At 42.7% G+C, this 17,102-nt stretch overlaps 1 protein-coding gene across 2 annotated transcripts in view; it reads right to left on the bottom strand.

The window, feature by feature from the left end:
* Positions 1–17,102, bottom strand: part of Ptprj (protein tyrosine phosphatase receptor type J) — a 170,122-nt gene that overhangs the window by 32,421 nt on the left and 120,599 nt on the right. For both annotated transcript variants that reach the window (XM_008843633.3, XM_029568550.1), the window contains exons 3-8: positions 15,802–15,999; positions 9,391–9,654; positions 6,827–7,072; positions 5,284–5,493; positions 2,147–2,410; positions 451–708 (exon numbers count right to left, since the gene is read on the bottom strand). In XM_008843633.3, coding sequence (XP_008841855.2) covers positions 451–708; positions 2,147–2,410; positions 5,284–5,493; positions 6,827–7,072; positions 9,391–9,654; positions 15,802–15,999 — 1,440 coding nt within the window. The remainder of the gene's footprint in view (positions 1–450; positions 709–2,146; positions 2,411–5,283; positions 5,494–6,826; positions 7,073–9,390; positions 9,655–15,801; positions 16,000–17,102) is intronic.

The raw sequence follows: 17,102 nt of genomic DNA, 5'->3' as shown, positions 1-17,102 counted from the left end.
AGAGAGAGAAAGAGAGAGAGAGAGAGAGAGAGAGAGAGAGAGAGAGAGCCAACAAAATGGCTCAGGCTCAGTGGGCACGACTGCATAAACCTGATGACCTGAGTTCAATTCCCAGAGAGCATGGTGGAAGGAGCAAACCAACTCCCAGAGCCATCCTCTGACCTCCACACACACACCATGGTACACACACACCTCACACATCATACACACACTCATCACATACACATAATATTTTTAATGTAAAACAAAATAAAATATATATTAGTGATTAATTTAGTTGATTGTTTACATGTGAATTTTTTACTTGTCTATATTTTTATATTGTTAATATGCACCAGAGTAATAAAATATTTTTAAGATTTGTCTTAATAAAAATCAGTATTTGGGAAACATGACATCTACAAATTATGCCGGGTTTCTTGTGAGAAACATCAGTGTTAGGATGCTTACCAGTACTACTGCAAATTGTTGTGGATAGTCCTTCCGTCCCATTAGGTCCTTGTGGAAATATTTCAAAACAGTATCTGGTTCCAGGCTTTAAGTCTCCAATGATGATGCTTTGGTTTCCTGTTATAACAGTTTGACCTTTCTCACCTCCATCCTGCATGGTAAGAATCCTAAAGGATTCTGCATCATTACTGCTCCAAGCCAAGCCAATTTCCCTTGTGTTGAAATGTGTCACATGAAAGTCGGAAACTGGACCAGGGGCTGTGAAAGATAGTGAATGATTAAATTAAGAATTTCTATCTCCAGGCTGGGTCAGTGGTGGCATGTGCCCACTGGAGGACAGGAAGATCCTGAATTTAAAACCATCCTAGGCTACATAGTGAGAGCTTCTCTCAAAAATAAAAATGCATATCTCTCCAGAAGGCAGGAATTTTTCCAGCAGCTTTCACAAATTGCTGCTTTGTTCTCCCTTTTGCTCTTCTCTAGAGCATCAACTGTAATAAAAGCCCCTCAAAAACTAGTGCTTCTGGGGCTGGAGAGATGGCTCAGTTGTTAAGAACACTGGTTGTTCTTGCAGAAGACCCAGGTTTGAATCCCAGCACCCACATGGCAGCTAATAGCTGTCTGTAACTCCAGTTCCAGGGGATCTGACAGCCTCTTCTGACTCCCGTGGGTACTGCACGACATGGGTGCACTTACCTACATGCAGGCAACATACACATAAAATAAAAATAACAAACAGAAGGAAAAAAAAGAAAAAACAAAACAACAACAAAAAAAAAAAAACTAGTGCTTCTGGCTACAGAAAGAGCACTTGGCCACAAGAGCAGAGATCATACCAGTCAATCAGAGGCAGTGACAAGAGGTAAGGGTTCCCACAGTCAAAGGCTCTGGCTATGGGGTAGAAACCTGGCCATGGCTGGCTACTCTATCTTGAACATGTTATTAAGCCTCCAGAGGTCTACTATTATTTTCCTGGTGAGATATCGCCTCTCAAACTTTTCTTCCCCATCCATAAAATAAGACTAAGGCCAACCACACCACAGGAATGTCATGAGCACTCAATAATAGTGCAAGAAAAAACAAATAACTACATCACAAGCCACTGGGCATGTGATTTTGGTCAGCCAATGATTACTGTCATTACACTTCACATCCTGAAGGGCAGATGAGCCCCCAAGGACTCCTTGCAGTGCTCATTTCTCAGGGCAGGAACAGAGCTTCCCTGCCTGGTATCTGTACCTTCACAGAGCAGACCTCAAGAAAGGTAAGCCAAACTGAGCCGGTTAGTTTTTATTACCAACTCAACACAATCTAGAGTTACCTAGGAAAAAGGATCTTACTCAACTGAGTAAGATCAGACTAGCCTGTGGCAATGGCTGTGAGAAATTACCTTAATTGATGATCAGTGTGGGAGGGCCCAGTCTACTGTGGGCAGCACCATCCCTGGGTCAGCGGACTTGAGTTGCATAAGAAAGTTAGCTGAGCATGAGCCAGAGAGCAAAGTAGAGAACAAGCCAGTAAGCAGCACTGCTTCTTCATGGTCTCATGCTTCAGTTCCGGCCCTGATTTCCCTCAGTGATGGACTGTGAACTGGAAGTATAAATCAAACAAACCCTTTCCTCCCCAAGTTGCTTTTGGTCATGGTGTTTATCACAACAGAAAGCAAACTAGAGCACGTGGCAAGGAATGAACTTACGTGTATACACTTGGAGGAAGCCAGGAGTGCCCTCAATGTCACCCAGGAAAGGACGCACTGCAATGTTATATAAGGTACTCGAGCTGAGCCCAAGGATGACGACCTGAGTCTCACTCGTAGTTTGGTTGATGGAATCAGTTCCTCTAGCCACGTGTATCTTGTAGGAATAGGAAGAGGATGACCCATTGTGCATTTTTTTCCAGGTCAGGGTCATGTTTGTGGCACTGATGCTCACAACTCTGATGTCAAAAACCTGACTAGAATCTGTGAAGGCACAAGAGGAGTGAAAAATTATCAGAATGGTCAAACCAGAATGGGGTAAAGGGAGAGAATCTTCTTTGGACCTGCCTTGGTCAAGCCTGAGAAGCATGCTCAGGGTCTAGTCACCGTCTTCACCCCACCATAGCTAGACACGCATGGGGGTCCCACCAAAATCAGACACCAGGGATGACACAGCCTGGCCTACTACGCCTCACAGGTGCTTTGTACGCAGTTTGTGTCCCATCCTTGAGAGATACAATAGAGTCCAGATCACGCAATAGCATGGTCTCTCACATTTTCTGCCACAGGAGAGCAGCTGATCTGGAAAAGTCTTTAGGCACAGATCCATGTAAGAACAAACATTATCCATGAGGAGTTAAAAGTTGTATGCTTGGACAGGGAGCATGTCTGGATTCTAAGGCTAGCTGGGCTTTTAACAGTCACGTAGACCTTAGGAAAGTTACTTGAGCCCATTTCTCATCTGTAAGATAGAGATAACTATCCTAACCTTACTCAAAGCAAACATGAGAACACTAGGTGTCTGCCAGGCATCCACCCTCCCATGCCATCCTGCCATCCTGTCTTTCTCCTGCCTGTTCTGTGCCCCAGGAGGCTAAGCCCTGCATGTATCAGCCCTGTATCACTGCGGGGGAGGGGGGGGGACACACTTCCACACACCTGATGAGCACTTGGTACCAATGAGTGGCAAGGGCAGGTGGCTGAGGGCCAGCTGACAGGCTTCCATCCTTCATCTTCTGCTCCTAAGCAGCTATGCTTCTCACTAACTCAGATCTTACTAGACTCCAGAAGAACCAACCACCTCCTTCCCTTTACCCTTCAGCTCTAGAGGCAGCCTTCCACCAGCAACTTGTTTGGGGCTTAAATGCACTCTTGATAGTTTCCTTAACCCTGCCCCATCTGTCTACCCAACTGAAAAATAGCAGATAATGTGTTGGGTATGCATGTACGTGTGTGTGTATAAATGCATATGTGCATTTGTATTGCAGTGTATTCACTGATCATGTCTACCCCAAATTTACCTGTTGAAATCCTAAAACACCTCTGCTTGTTTTCTAGAGGACAAGAAAGACTTGCTGGAGACTGGGTCCCCCACAGGTGCTGTTGGTAGAGGCAGCTTGTCCGATACACAAGAAGCTTGTGTAAGAGGGTTAAGGGGGAGGATATTTAGCCTTTACACCCTTCACCAGGCACCCCAGTTGGGTCTATCCAGATGAAGGGACATCTGCCTGATTTACTGAGGGGTCATGTAGTTAGTGTAGGTTCTGGCTGTCTGCTTTTTAAAGCACTTTGAGCAAAAAAGTAAAGTAATAGTGATTACATTAGAAGGTGAGATTTGGAAGGTGACTAGTTATAAGGGTAGAGCCTCATGAATAATCATGTCTTTATTAACAGGCCCAAATGGGACTCTTGTGAACTACCATGCAAGGACACAGGATCTATAACCTGGAAGGGAGCCCACAACCAGTCCTCATTCTCCAAGGCCTGGGCTCCAAGGTAGCCCTCCTGGCCAGATCCTATCTGTGGATTCTCGCTGCTCCAAGTCATCTGCTGATGATTACCCAGCCATTCTTTTGAACAAGCAGTCACTCCTTTGGGACAGGGGAATTGGTGGTCCTGTGATATCCTTTACAAATATTTAGATAGAAATTCTTTACTCAAGCCATAATCTGTCACAGTCCCTCACTTGGGCCTTGAAGAGGAGCCACAGCCTCTTTGCTACCTCCCTTCCACTGCTCCTCTGCCCTTGACCTTCACACCCAGGGTCTGTCAACTTCATTTCTAATCTAGGTTTTTCCTTAACTGAAGTGTCCGCCTCCTCCTCCATCTCTCTTCCTCCTTCCCTTCTTCCTCCTCTCCTTTTATCCAAGACCCACCCTACCCCAAGTGACTTCAAATCCTCCCTGTGAGGTGCTCCCTCAAAACTGCAGGTTAAAATCATGTTCCCAACTTCCAATGTCCATAGCACTTGGTGAGGAGCAATAGTGAGTGGTGACCATGCACCAGCAACCCCCATTTCAAACAGCACTGTAAGTCACCCTTGTGGAAGCCAAGGGACAGCAGCTCCCTCCTCCAGCACAGCTATCCATCAAGCAGGTATGCAGCACTTCCTTCCAGGGACTTTGAATCTAGGGGGTGTCACCAAAGGTGGCCCAGAGTTTCCTAGATGCCAGTCTGTCTTCTGGCCTTGCTCCCTCAGGTCTATGGAACTATGAGAGGCCTTCAAAAACATATATTTTGGGCTATGACAACCCAAATCAGTTCACATCATGGTCACCAAGCCCTTGAGGGTGATGAGGCTGCAGTATCTGTTCCTGAGCTCACAGGGTTCAAATGCACGCTTTTTCATGTACATTTGTTCCAACTCTCCATTCATATGGAAAAATCCTGAGAGTGGAAACCATGTATTTCCTTACCCCTTCATCAGCATTGATCCCAAAAGTCTCCAAATATTGGTGAAATGTCTCGACAAAAGATCAGCATGAATTCCAAGAACAGACCAAAAAGAAAACTTGTTTTCTTATCTTAAGGGAAAACAGTAACCAGTTATCATTTATTTATGGGAGGGAACTATGGTAGCAGTTTGTCTTTCTGGCTGATCTGCAGATAAGAACAGATAGGAGACAGTGCCCAGTATCTGTGCACAGCACCTGCTCAGTGCTTTCCTGAGCTTTACAAAAGATACACCATGACCACAGGAAGCAGAAACCCAGTGCATCAGTCATCCAAAATCTCTCCCAGAATACGCCTTCTAACAACAGCTGCTAAGCAATAAATAACTCAGATTCAGAATTACAGAAGGTAACACTTGGTGCTGGGGAACTCTGGCTAAAATGACTTCACAAAATCCAACCTACTTGTGATAAACACTTTGGTCCCAGGCTGTCCTTCTGTGCCATCTGCTGCTTGAGAATAAACAGTGGCCCTGTACTGCATGCCAGGCTTTAACCCAGTGAGCAGGACTTCTGTGTTTGGGGACTCCTGGACAGAGGATTGGTCTGCAGGTTCAAGGCTCCGGCGTACCAGGCGTGGGCCAACCACTGGGCTTCTCTCAGTGTTGTTGGTGTCTGTTTCAAACACAGGAGGTAAAGACATTAACTACAAGAGAACATGCCCCCCCATCTTTCAGCACCCCATCCCATATGATAACACATCCAACAGGGCCCACAGCTGATATTCTGTAAATATCTGTTCCTGCCTTCTGAGAGAGATCTGATCCCCTGAGAACCAGATATTGTACTTTATACTATTACCTCAGAGCCATCAGAGGTACTTTGTGCTTTTCTCTCAATTCTGCTACACTGGACCACTATCTGTTCTTTGGAAGGTTATCTTCCCTCATCTCAACATGGTTTTCCACAGACAGCTCCATGACGCCACCTTTGCTAATCAAACCCCACTCCAGGAATGTTTTCCCCCGAACGACACCCAAGACAGAGCATGAGATGGGAATAGAGGGTGGCCATTTCTCCTGGAATGTGTGGAGAGGACACTCTGTGAACTATTGTGTGTAAGTAGTGTGGTTAGGTTGTTTAGATCTATAGCAATCGTGAAAGCTGACACACAGACCAAAGCAGGAAGAATAGGGGACAGTCGTCTGCCTCTTCCCAAAGGTCCCTACCATCTGTCATGTGCCATAAATTACTCTTTCAGTCTTAGCAAGTAACATCTGGTTTCCGTCTGCCACTTGCAACCAAGAATCCTAACACCCACTTTGTGGCTGTTTCCTTGGTGTTAAATGGGGATCAAGTCCAGTCAGCAGAGGAATCCACTGAAAATGCTATGAAATCTACAAATGGCCCTGACGCTGGATCTGCCGGCTAAAGATCCTCTTCTCAGTGCAAAAGACTGGTTCCTCTAATGGCCGTACTTAGGTTAACCCTTTGTTATTCGTTCAACTGAGAGAGAAAAAAATGAAAGAGCAGGGGCTGGAGAGATGGCTCAGTGGTTAAGAGCACTGGTTGTTCTTGAAGAAGACCCGGGTTCGAATCCAAGCACCCACAGGGTACCTAGCAACTGTCTATAACTCCAGTCCCAGGGGATCCAACAGCCTCTTCTGACCTCTGCAGGCATTGCACCACACGGGCGCACTGACCCACATGCAGGCAATACACGCATACACATAAAATTTAAAAAAAAAAAAAAAATGAAAGAGCTTATCTACTTTTCTGGTTGCCAGACTTCAAAGTTGCAAGACCCATTGCCACTCTGAGTCCCAACATGTTCACCTGTAAAATAAGTGCCCTCTTCCTTCCTTCTTCATACCAGTGTGAGAGCAGACTAAAATGTGAAGGGAAAGCCCTCTATCAATTCTAAAGCCCTACACAAATATATGAACAGTAGTGTTTAAAACTAGCACGTGACAGAATCAAAACCAGAATGCATGCTTTTATAACTCACCCAAGACACCTTCTGTAACTGGGGGGTCAATTTGTGTCTCATTTGATTCTGGAAGATGCCAGGTATCATGAACCCCTGGCTTCAGACCTGAAATATTGACTGCCAAGTGTGGAGTCAATTCCTTAGGGCTTCTAAAGCTTTCGAGAAGCATCCGGCAGGACACAGTGCCATTTCCACTGCTCCAGGTGAGAGCGACCTGCGTCACACCCATGAAGGCAACACGAAGATCAGACACCGGCCAAGGCTCTATTTCAAAAACACAATGGGCATGAGAGACATAAGGCATCTGTGGTCATCTTTCAAGTCACTGATGCTTCAAAGGGACCCACTGAAAATCCTTCATTTGTGTCAGAATCTAATATATTCCCATGATGTCACAGAAAGAAAGAAGGTGAGCATTATACAGAGAAGGAATAAACCATAACCAAACTTGCTGAGGATCTCTATATTGTAGAAAACTAACACCAATAAGGACTTGAAATTCTTCTTAAAAATATCCTTTATGTCTATAAAGTCATCGGGTAGATTTCAATGGTAATGTTTATCACCTCTACTAATTAACATGATGTAAATTTCCATGCTTCCTTCTCAAATTAATATTTTTTTAATTTGTTGATGTGTGTGTGTGTGTGTGTGTGTGTGTGTGTGTATCACACAGAACAACCCAAACCATCTTACTCAACTATACACCCACTTTCCAGATGGCACCCTCCCATAGAGGTCTTTGTTTTAGGAAGGTCAGATGTTTATACTGAGTTCAATACTGTATAACTGTATTAATTCAACTGTGAACCTAGAAAACTTATAGCCACTTGTGAAAGAGATGTACTCTTGCTCTGGAGTATGTTGCTGAATATGTTAAAGCTGTAATGAAATGCTTCTTCTAATCATGTGGTTATTAAAATTTAAAAAAAAATAATAATGATTAAGAAAAAAAATATCCTTTATGCAGTGCATTAATTATCTTTATTTTAGATACTGAAGAAGGAGCACATCCTTCTGTACCAAGGCCACAGGCATTTCCCAAAGATCTACCTGGGCCCGTCCATTGCCTTATTTGGCTAATGATTTCAGCTAAAATGGCATCCATTCACTGTGCTTTTCACAACTACTTTGTTGTTGGGTTGACTGGTTCTGCTACATAGCCTAGGCTGGCCTCAAACTTGCAGCCGTCCTCCTGCTCTGCCTCCCTGGTACTTGAATTACGGGTGCACACCAGCACACCCAGCATCATTCCCTTCACTTTTTGATATGAGAACAGGGAGGCTCAGAGAGGCAGGGTGACTTGCTCAAGAACACAAACTAATAGCTTGTGAAATGGGAAACCAGAACACAGAGGGCATGCACAGGTCTGTAGAGGGCTGACTGCACAGATGCTGCTCTAAATGATTCAAAAGCAGCATCCGTCTCTGAAATAAGATGGACTCTGTGATCTGACTTCTCAGGTGCAAAGATCTCTAAATCAGATCACTCTTCGTTAGTTGGTTTTTGTTTGGGGGTTTGGAAGTTGAGAGAGAGAGAAAGAGAGAGAGAGAGAGAGAGAGAGAGAGAGAGAGAGAGAGAGAGGTTTTACATGTGTGGTAGCACATCTGTATACATGCACAGACCAGTGGTTTGACAATGGGTGTCTTCCCCAACTGGGTCTCTTATGTGAACCCAGAGCTTGCCAATTTGGCTATCTTACTAATCAATCCGCCCCCAGGGATCTAGTCTCTGCCTCCCATGTGCTATGATTACAGGCAGACATTTCCATGCCCGCCCTGCATTTACTATATGGGTGCTGGGGATCTGAACACCAGCCCCGACATTTGCACAGCAAACACTTTACCCCTGAGCCAGTCTTAATTGGTGGTTTTGGGGTTTTGTGCTTTGCTGGTGCCAGGGGTTAAATCAGTCAGTCTCACACAAGCTAAGATAAACACTATCACTAAGTCACATTCCCCCACCCTCTTTTTCATCATTATTAAGGAATGTAACACCAATAAACTACACAGCTTGATGACTCTGGATAGCTAAATCAAGGTATCCTTGCGGTCTAGAATCAGGCTCCCTGTGTTCCAGTTCCACTACATGATGCCCAGTACTCTGTGATCTTGAAAGAAACAACTTCTGAGGCTGGAGAGATGGTTCAGTGGTGAAGAGCATTGACTGCTCTTGCAGAAGACCCAGGTTTGATTCCCAGCACCCACATGGCGGCTACAAACCGTCCTTAACTCGAGTTCCAAGGGAATCCAAAACCCTCTTCTGACCTCCTCGGCATTGCACGACACGGGTGCATTCACATACATGCAGGCAATACACTCACACACATAAGATAATAAAAATAATAAAAATATATATTTTAAAAAAAGAAAGGAAGAAACAACTTCTCCACATCACAGTTCTTACCTACAACCTTCAGGTTTTATGAGGACAAATTAATGTTCTCAATACACACTAACTAATGTGGATCTCCTCTGGAAGAACCCAATCCTTGGGACTCCGAGGTGAGTAAGGACACTCACCTCCTGTGGCTGGAGGGCTTCCTGCCATAGTCACCTACTCTTTCCATCCTTGTCCCTTACCTGTTGTGACATTTATATCCACGGGCTCTCCCCAAGTTGCATTGGCTATTCCTGGAGTGATGGAGAACGTGTAGGAAGTGGCTGGATTTAAGCCTGTGATGTTGTATGCTTTTTGGTTTCCCTCAGCAAACAGTGGTTTCTTCTCCATCTTGTTCTCTATTTTATACATGTACTCTGAAGCAGCTGAGTCATTACTTTTCCATGTTAAAACCACACTGGTTGGGCTGACAGAAGTAGCTTCAATGTCAAACACAGGACTCAGTGCTATTTAAATGTCAAAAAAAGAAAAACAGGAAAAATTACATTTAAGTAGCAAATATAAAAGCAAAGCCTGCCATATACGTCTACTTTCCAGAACTGAATTTCATGAGTTTCATTTCTCTTCACTTGTCCCTTAGACTTCCCTGCCACAAGATACATTCAAATGCATATACGTTCTTATATCAGTGTGTGTTCTTGAAACAGAAGACAAAACAAATAGAAGCTGGCCACGGTGGCTGGAAGCTGAACCCGGGGCTAAATCTTGATATAAGCTGATACAAAAAGAGATCTAAGATGCAAATCTTAGATCTTTTTCTCCCAAGTCTCACAAAGCTACCTGTAAAGATCTGTTCTGCCCAATAGCTGAGTGACTTGAGTAATCCTTTAGAACTGCTCCGTCTTAGCTATAACGCACCATACTAAATGTGAAGGATTATTACTAAGTCACCATGATAAAACAAACAAGATCATTAAAGAAGGGTATTTCAAAATCTAGGTTCAGACTTCAAACCTGCTTGTCCCCTTTTAATTTTGCTCAGTCCTTTCACCTCTCTGAACAACAGTTTCATCACCTGTAAAATTCCAGAATCTCAAACAAATGGAAGCCATCACAGTGACCAAGAGTAAAATGAAAAAAAACAAAAAACAAAAAACAAAAAAATCAATGTATCCTAGTTATAATCAAGATTGAGGGGCAACACCCAGAATAAAATACGGGTGCTTGGGAACTACAGGTCACAGCTCTCAGCATAAGAACTAGTCAGGATGCCTCACCTGGCTCACAAGGAGATGGAATATTTATTCAATTAATAGAAATGGGGAAGAGAGAAAACAAGAGGTAAAATGGAACATGCAAGGATAATCTTGTGACCCAAAATTCAACAAACTTTCTGCCAAGAACAATCCCTACCCCTTTTCTCAAGCCTGAGTTTGCTCTATAAAGTGACAAGTTCACAATGCAGATTATCATTTTCAATCAGCGATGATGGTGATGACAATGATAAACTGGCAACAGTGGCAGGAGGAGAGGCAGCGAGAACAGCAGCACCATACATGCTACTAGAAGGAAAAAATCATCATTAACCTTACCCAGCTATGAATCCTGTGAACTACAACAACAACCGGCCTGGCAAGATATGCCCCACCAATGCAACAGTGGCATGAATATGATGGAGTAAACCAGCCACTTTCTAATTGGATTTAAGGTCTGCTTCCTAGGATGGAGCCCATATCTGACATTGGTATCAGGCTTAGGAAACTGAGGCTAGCCAGATCACAGGGATAGGTGAGAGTCTAATACTAGTTTTCTACTAAGTTATAGTACTAAACTGACTCCTAATGACATTATCTCTCAACTCTCACCAGAATTACAAAACATTTTAAGAGATTACTGTGAGCAATTAAATTTTTTAAATTGACATGCTAGGGCTTGGAGAGATGGCTCAGCAGTTAAGAGCACTGACTGCTCTTGCAGAGGACCCGGGTTTGAATCCCACCACCCACAAAAAGGCTAACAACCATCTACAACTCCAGTTCTAGGGGATCTCATGCCATCTTCTGATCTCCACAGGCACTGCATGACATGGGTATACTTATATACATGCAGGCAATATACTCATACACATAAAAATAATAAATGAGCCAGGCGTGGTGGCACAAGCCTGTAGTCCCAGCACTTGGGAGGCAGAGGCAGGCAGATCTCTGTGAGTTCAAGGCCAGCCTGGTCTACATAGTGAGTTCCAGGCCAGCTGGGGCTACAGGAAAACCCTGTTTCAAAAAGACCAAAATAATAATAATAATTAATAATAATAATAATAAATAAAATATTTTTAAAATAAAAAGTGACATGCTAAAATAAATGGATTGATGCATAGAAGCATATACTTCCAAGAACAAGAAACTGAAACTTGTAGCCATCCAATAATGAGTAAAGACACTGAAGCAGCACGGGAACAGCACTCAATGAAGAAAACCCCAGCATAATATGGCTCATCCATGTGGTATGTATGTTAAGAACTACTACCAATCTTTATGATTAATGCATCTCTTAATCTCACCAGAGAGGTTTCCTTATGCAGCAGATGGTGATTAAGACAGAAGCCCACAACTGGACAATGTACAGAGAACAAGAGGCCGCAGAGTGCTTATCCCTGAGTAGGACTCCAATATCACATTTCTGCTCCCAAAGCTCAGGGATCATTGTGGAAGAGAGGGTGGAAAGATGGTAAGAGCCAGAGGAGGTGGATGACCACAACGAAACAGAGTTCTCCAGACAGCTGGTCAGTTACTCCTATTAACCCACAGCAATGGTGACAGCATGCACAAGTCCCATGCAAGCTCAAACCAGAGAAAATCCCACCATAGACATGGGAAAGTGGGTAAGAAATCACAATACAGACTAAGGAAATTTTGGCAACCAATGGCTGCTGGGAGGAGGACAGCTAGTCCCTTCAGGGATGGGACTCTTGATAGGTAAACTAGGCTCCAGGGGTTAAACCTACACTAAAAGACATTTGGGACACAAATTGGACTTCATAGGCCTTATTATATATATAATAGAGTATATTAAATTGCGGGGGCAGAAAAGGGAGGTGCACATAGGGAAAGCGATCTAAATACCATCAAATTATACAGTATGAAAATCATAAAAAGTCAACAAATTTTTTAAAAATTAAGAACAGCAGCACCCCTAAGTTGGTAGCTGGCCATGTCCCAGACCAGTACTGGGTACTATACAAGCACTTTTTCCTCTCTCCATCTTGACTGTATAAGGAAGACTACGGCACCATTTTCACAAAGGAGAAATCTGTTAAGAACTAATTTTTCCCACTCATACAGAGCATCTCAGCAATTTTGGGAAATAGAGTCATAAATTTCGACAAAGCAAGCACATTTTTTTTGCTAAACGTTTTTCTAATTATCTTTAATTCTTGTCCTGTTAATAAGATGTCTCACACCTGTTCATTTGCATATGGTAAATCCCTAGTATGAACCTTACTTGATCACAGTGAATGGTCTCCAATGTACTGTTGGATTTGACTTGCTAGACTTAAAGGAATTTGCTGGTATAAACTTCCTCTTATAACTGCTTTTGCCATATCCATTGCCATGTGTTTCTGTCTTTCCTTTTTTTTTAGGATTTAAGTTTTCCCAATTATGTATATCTATGTGTATAAGTGTGAGTATGTGCACGTGAGTGCTCAAAGAGGCCAGAAGCATCACTAGAGTTACAGGCAGTTGTGAGCCACCCAACACGGATGGCTGGTGACCAAAGCCAGGTACTCTGCAAGAGCATCAAGGGAGCCATCTCCCAACCCCCAATCTTTCCATTTATGTTTTTCTCAAATGTTTTAATTTCCTTTTAGTGCTTTTGTTTAATTACTATGGGTTGTATAAGATCATGTTGTTTAGTTTTCATAGATCTGTTAAATTTCCGAAGTTCTAGCTACTGCTGAGCTCTAGTATTCTTCAATTATGAAAAAGATACTTGAGATGGTTTCAGAATTCTTATATGAGATGCACGTTGTGGACTAATGTATGCCCTACCCCCAAAGAATGTGCCATGTCCAGGGGAGAGTGCATGTCCAGGGGAGAATGTGTATTTTGCAGCCATGGGAGGGAATATCTGTGTGTGCCTGCTTGGTTCCTTTGATAGAGTATATAATTCACAACCCGGACCTTTTTTTCTTTAACTTCAGCTCTTTGAATATATCCTAGCCAGCATGGTTTTTGCTGAGAAGTCTGCTTCTAGCCACACTGAACTACCTAATTTATTTGCTTCTCTTTTCTTGCTGCTTTCAAGATCCTATTAGTATCGATGGTTTGATTATAACATGTAGGGGTATCTGTGCAGATTGAATATGATTGAAGACCTCTGTACATCCTATACTTAGATGTGGATTTCTTTCAGAAAGTTCTTCTAGTATTATTCAAACAAGCTTTCTGTCCTCTTTTCCTCCTCTCCCTCTGGAACCCTGATGAGTTAAGCATCTGTTCTTTTGCTGTTGTCCCATAAGTCCTGTAAGTGTTCTTCATTGTTTTCCATTGCTTTTATTTCCTCTCCTCCTCGGACTGCTAAATACCCTGCCTTTGGGTTCATAGACTCTGCTCTGCTCAGTCTTCTGTGCTACTGATGTTCACTGCTCCTTTCAGTCACTGTATTTTCCAGCTCCAAGATCTGATGTGGAGCTTCTTTGGGGGTTCTATTTGGTTTTTGTTTTGCTTTTTCTTTCTTTCCATTTTGAGACAGGGCCCTGCTTTGTCACCCAGCCTGGTTTCAAACTCACTCTGAAGCCCAGGCTACCCTGGAGCTTGCAACCCTCATGTCTCAGACTTCTCTAAGTGTTGGGATCTGTTACAGGCATGCATCACCATGCCTAAAGTGGTTTTTATGGTTTCAGTTTCTCTGGAAAATTTCTCATGTTTTGTCACTTGGTGCTTTGCTCATTTCTTTTAATTATTTCTCTGTGCTTTCATAAAGCTCACTGGACTTCCCTAAGGAGTTATTGTGAATTCCTTGACAATGACTCTTTGGAGTCAGTCAATGGCACTTTCTCTCCCCTCTGGTGATGTGTTTTCCTGATTATTCTTCATCCTGTGACTACATTCTGATGTCTGCATATATGAAGGAAGAGAGGCTTTCTCCAGTCTTTTTAAGCTGATTTTTCTCTGAGAATATCATCCCCAAAGAGGTCGCAAATTGTAAGCAGTCGATCTGCATAGCGCCTACGCCCAGCACCACTGTGCACTGAAATCCTGGCACACCCAGGGCTGGGACCACAAATTTTAAAAAGAACAATAATGAACATTAGCTCCCTAGGGACTCCTACAATGTTCTCATATTACCCTAGGAATAATTCAATAATTTATTTAAACTATTTCTGTGAACTTTATTATTGTTTTGTAATACTGTGAAAAATTATAATAGTCTACCTGTCCAATATTAAGGAAGTGGCCAAATAACTTATGTCTAGACTAGCAGCTTTTAAACTGTTTGGTGTCAGTCTTAAAAATCATTAAGGACCTCAAAACTTTTGCTTATACAGCTTTAATTATTGTATTACAAATAAGGAAATTTTTAAACATAAGAATACACATGCATACATTCTACTAGCTATTCGGGTGACAATGTCATCCCATGTCATAGGGAATATGGAAAACTGTGGACTTGTGAGAATAAAAGTAAAGAGACCAAATAACATTTTAGTATTACTATGAAAATAACACTTCATATGCCCTTGAAAGAAATTAGGGAACCCCTAGGGAGCCCAGCATGATGCTTTGAGAATCTTTGATCTAGCCAAGAGGTCCATTTTTTTTTTTTTTAAGCTAACAGTAAAAATCTGAAGCTTTACAATTCATGAATTTCCCATTGTTTCTTTTCAGTCCTAGCATGAAAACAGCCATAAACAGGACACAAACAGGGGTCACTGTGTTCCAGTAAAACTAGGTACAAAACCATGCACTGGGTCAGTTTTAGAACACAGGCCATTGGTATCTGCTTACAGAGTCTTTATCTGCCTACAGAATCGGAGGCAGGTGCTAAAATTGTGCAATAAGAAAAAATTTACATTTAGTGTATATGTTTCTGTGTGTATGTGTCTGTGTGTATGTGTGTGTGCATGCACACATGCCAGGGCAAACATGTGGAAGTCAGAGGACAACTTGAAGGAGGCAGTTTTCTCTTTCTATCATGTGCGTCCTGGGGAAATGAACTCAGGTCATCCAGCTTGGCAGCAAGTACCCTTATCCACTGAGCCATCTCACCAGCCCAAAATATTTATACTGAAAGGAAGAATGTTCATAATAAACTGGTTAGTAGGAGTGAAGTAGATTACAAAGTTACATGGTACATGATAAACTCACTGTAAAAGAAATGCATTACATATACGTATATATGCATATATCTTAAAACTGTCAAATACACCAGGAGTTATTGGGGATTATTTCTGCCTAATGGACAGTTCACATATTATTGCTTTCATTTTGCTGATATGTATTTATGTTATGAATATACACTACTAAACATTATGACATTTTTCAATTTTAGATAATTAAAAGAAAAACAGTATTTGTAAAATATGACATCTACAATTATGGTGGTTTCTATAAGAAACATTCACTGCTAGGAAGCAGAGCCTACTTGCTTACCAGTTCTGTTGTGCACTGTTCTGGGTGGCCCTTCAGTACCGTTCAGTCCTTCAGAAAATACATCAGGATAACTGGTTCCAATGATGGTGCTTTGGTTTTCTGCTGTAACACTTTGACCTTCCTCACCTCCATTCTGCATGGTGGGACTCTTCAATGTTTCTGAGTTAACTGTGCTGAAAGGCACACTCGATTCTGCGGCTGTGGAAGACATTGAACCATTAGATGAAAAAAGCAGTTTACCCTAAGATTAAATGCACACTGAGGCCACTTATTCTCCCTTTCCTTCTCTAGAGCATTATGTGCAGCCTGAGTCCCTCCGACATTGGTGTTTCTGGTTACAGAAACAATGCTTGAGCAAAAAAGTCCAGATACCAATAAGGTCATTGGCAGGCAGTAACAGGAGGCATAGATTTCCTCATGGATGAAGGCTCAGGCTCTGGGGTAGAAACCTAGCTGGGTTGGGTGCTCTGTCTCTAATGCACTACTGAACCTCTGGGAGGTTTCTCTGTGTATGGAGGTGAAGCAGAAGCAGCTCCCCCTTTTCCTTCAACACACACTCCTAAAAGTTTAGCTGTATATGTGGCTCTGCAGAAGAAACACTACATTTCCCAGGCTCCCTTGCAGCTAAGGGAAAACAAGTGCCTTAGGTTCAACCAACAGAGTGTGAGTACAGTACTGCAGGAGTTCATTCTAAAAAGTAAAGCCCTAAAGGATGGAGTGCTCCCCTCTACACTGTATCCTCCCTATGCCTGGAATGGGGATGCAATGACAGAACTCACAGGCTGAGGGGCAATAGTGAAGAAATAGGGAGAAGACAGCCACCTGTTGCCAAGAAAGGCCTCCTGAATTGTGAGGAAATAAAATGTCTGTGGTGATCAGGATGGCAACCCCAGCAAACTAAGAGACAACTCCACAGGCCCTCAATTCCCAGGGTAAAGCCCTTTTGGTCTGACAGCTCATGGGTTGTGCTTCCCCACTGAGTACTGACTAACACCACACTCTGAGGCAGACTCTTGACGAGAGATTGGCTTCTTGCAGGAGCTGCCCAGGCTGCCTACCAGCTTATCTCCCAGGATGATGCACAAGACACCCACTGCTCTCATGCCCCACTGTTTGCATAGGCTTTATATAATTACTATTATTAATGAAGATCTGCTTTATTAGACGGGATCAGCAAATCTGCCCCATGTTCATAGCATTATGAGAACAATCTAATTATTGTATCTCAATGGTTCACAGACTTGAGGATTTTTTTTTCCTCCTGATTGAGAAAAAAAAATGTTCTCAATTTTAAGGACAAA

This window comes from Nannospalax galili, unplaced genomic scaffold, assembly GCF_000622305.1.
Source record: "Nannospalax galili isolate Female #2095 unplaced genomic scaffold, S.galili_v1.0 scaffold1200, whole genome shotgun sequence".
Lineage (NCBI taxonomy): Eukaryota > Metazoa > Chordata > Mammalia > Rodentia > Spalacidae > Nannospalax > Nannospalax galili.
The sequence above is the reverse complement of the archived record's forward strand: the minus strand, read 5'-3'. Positions and strand labels throughout refer to the sequence as shown.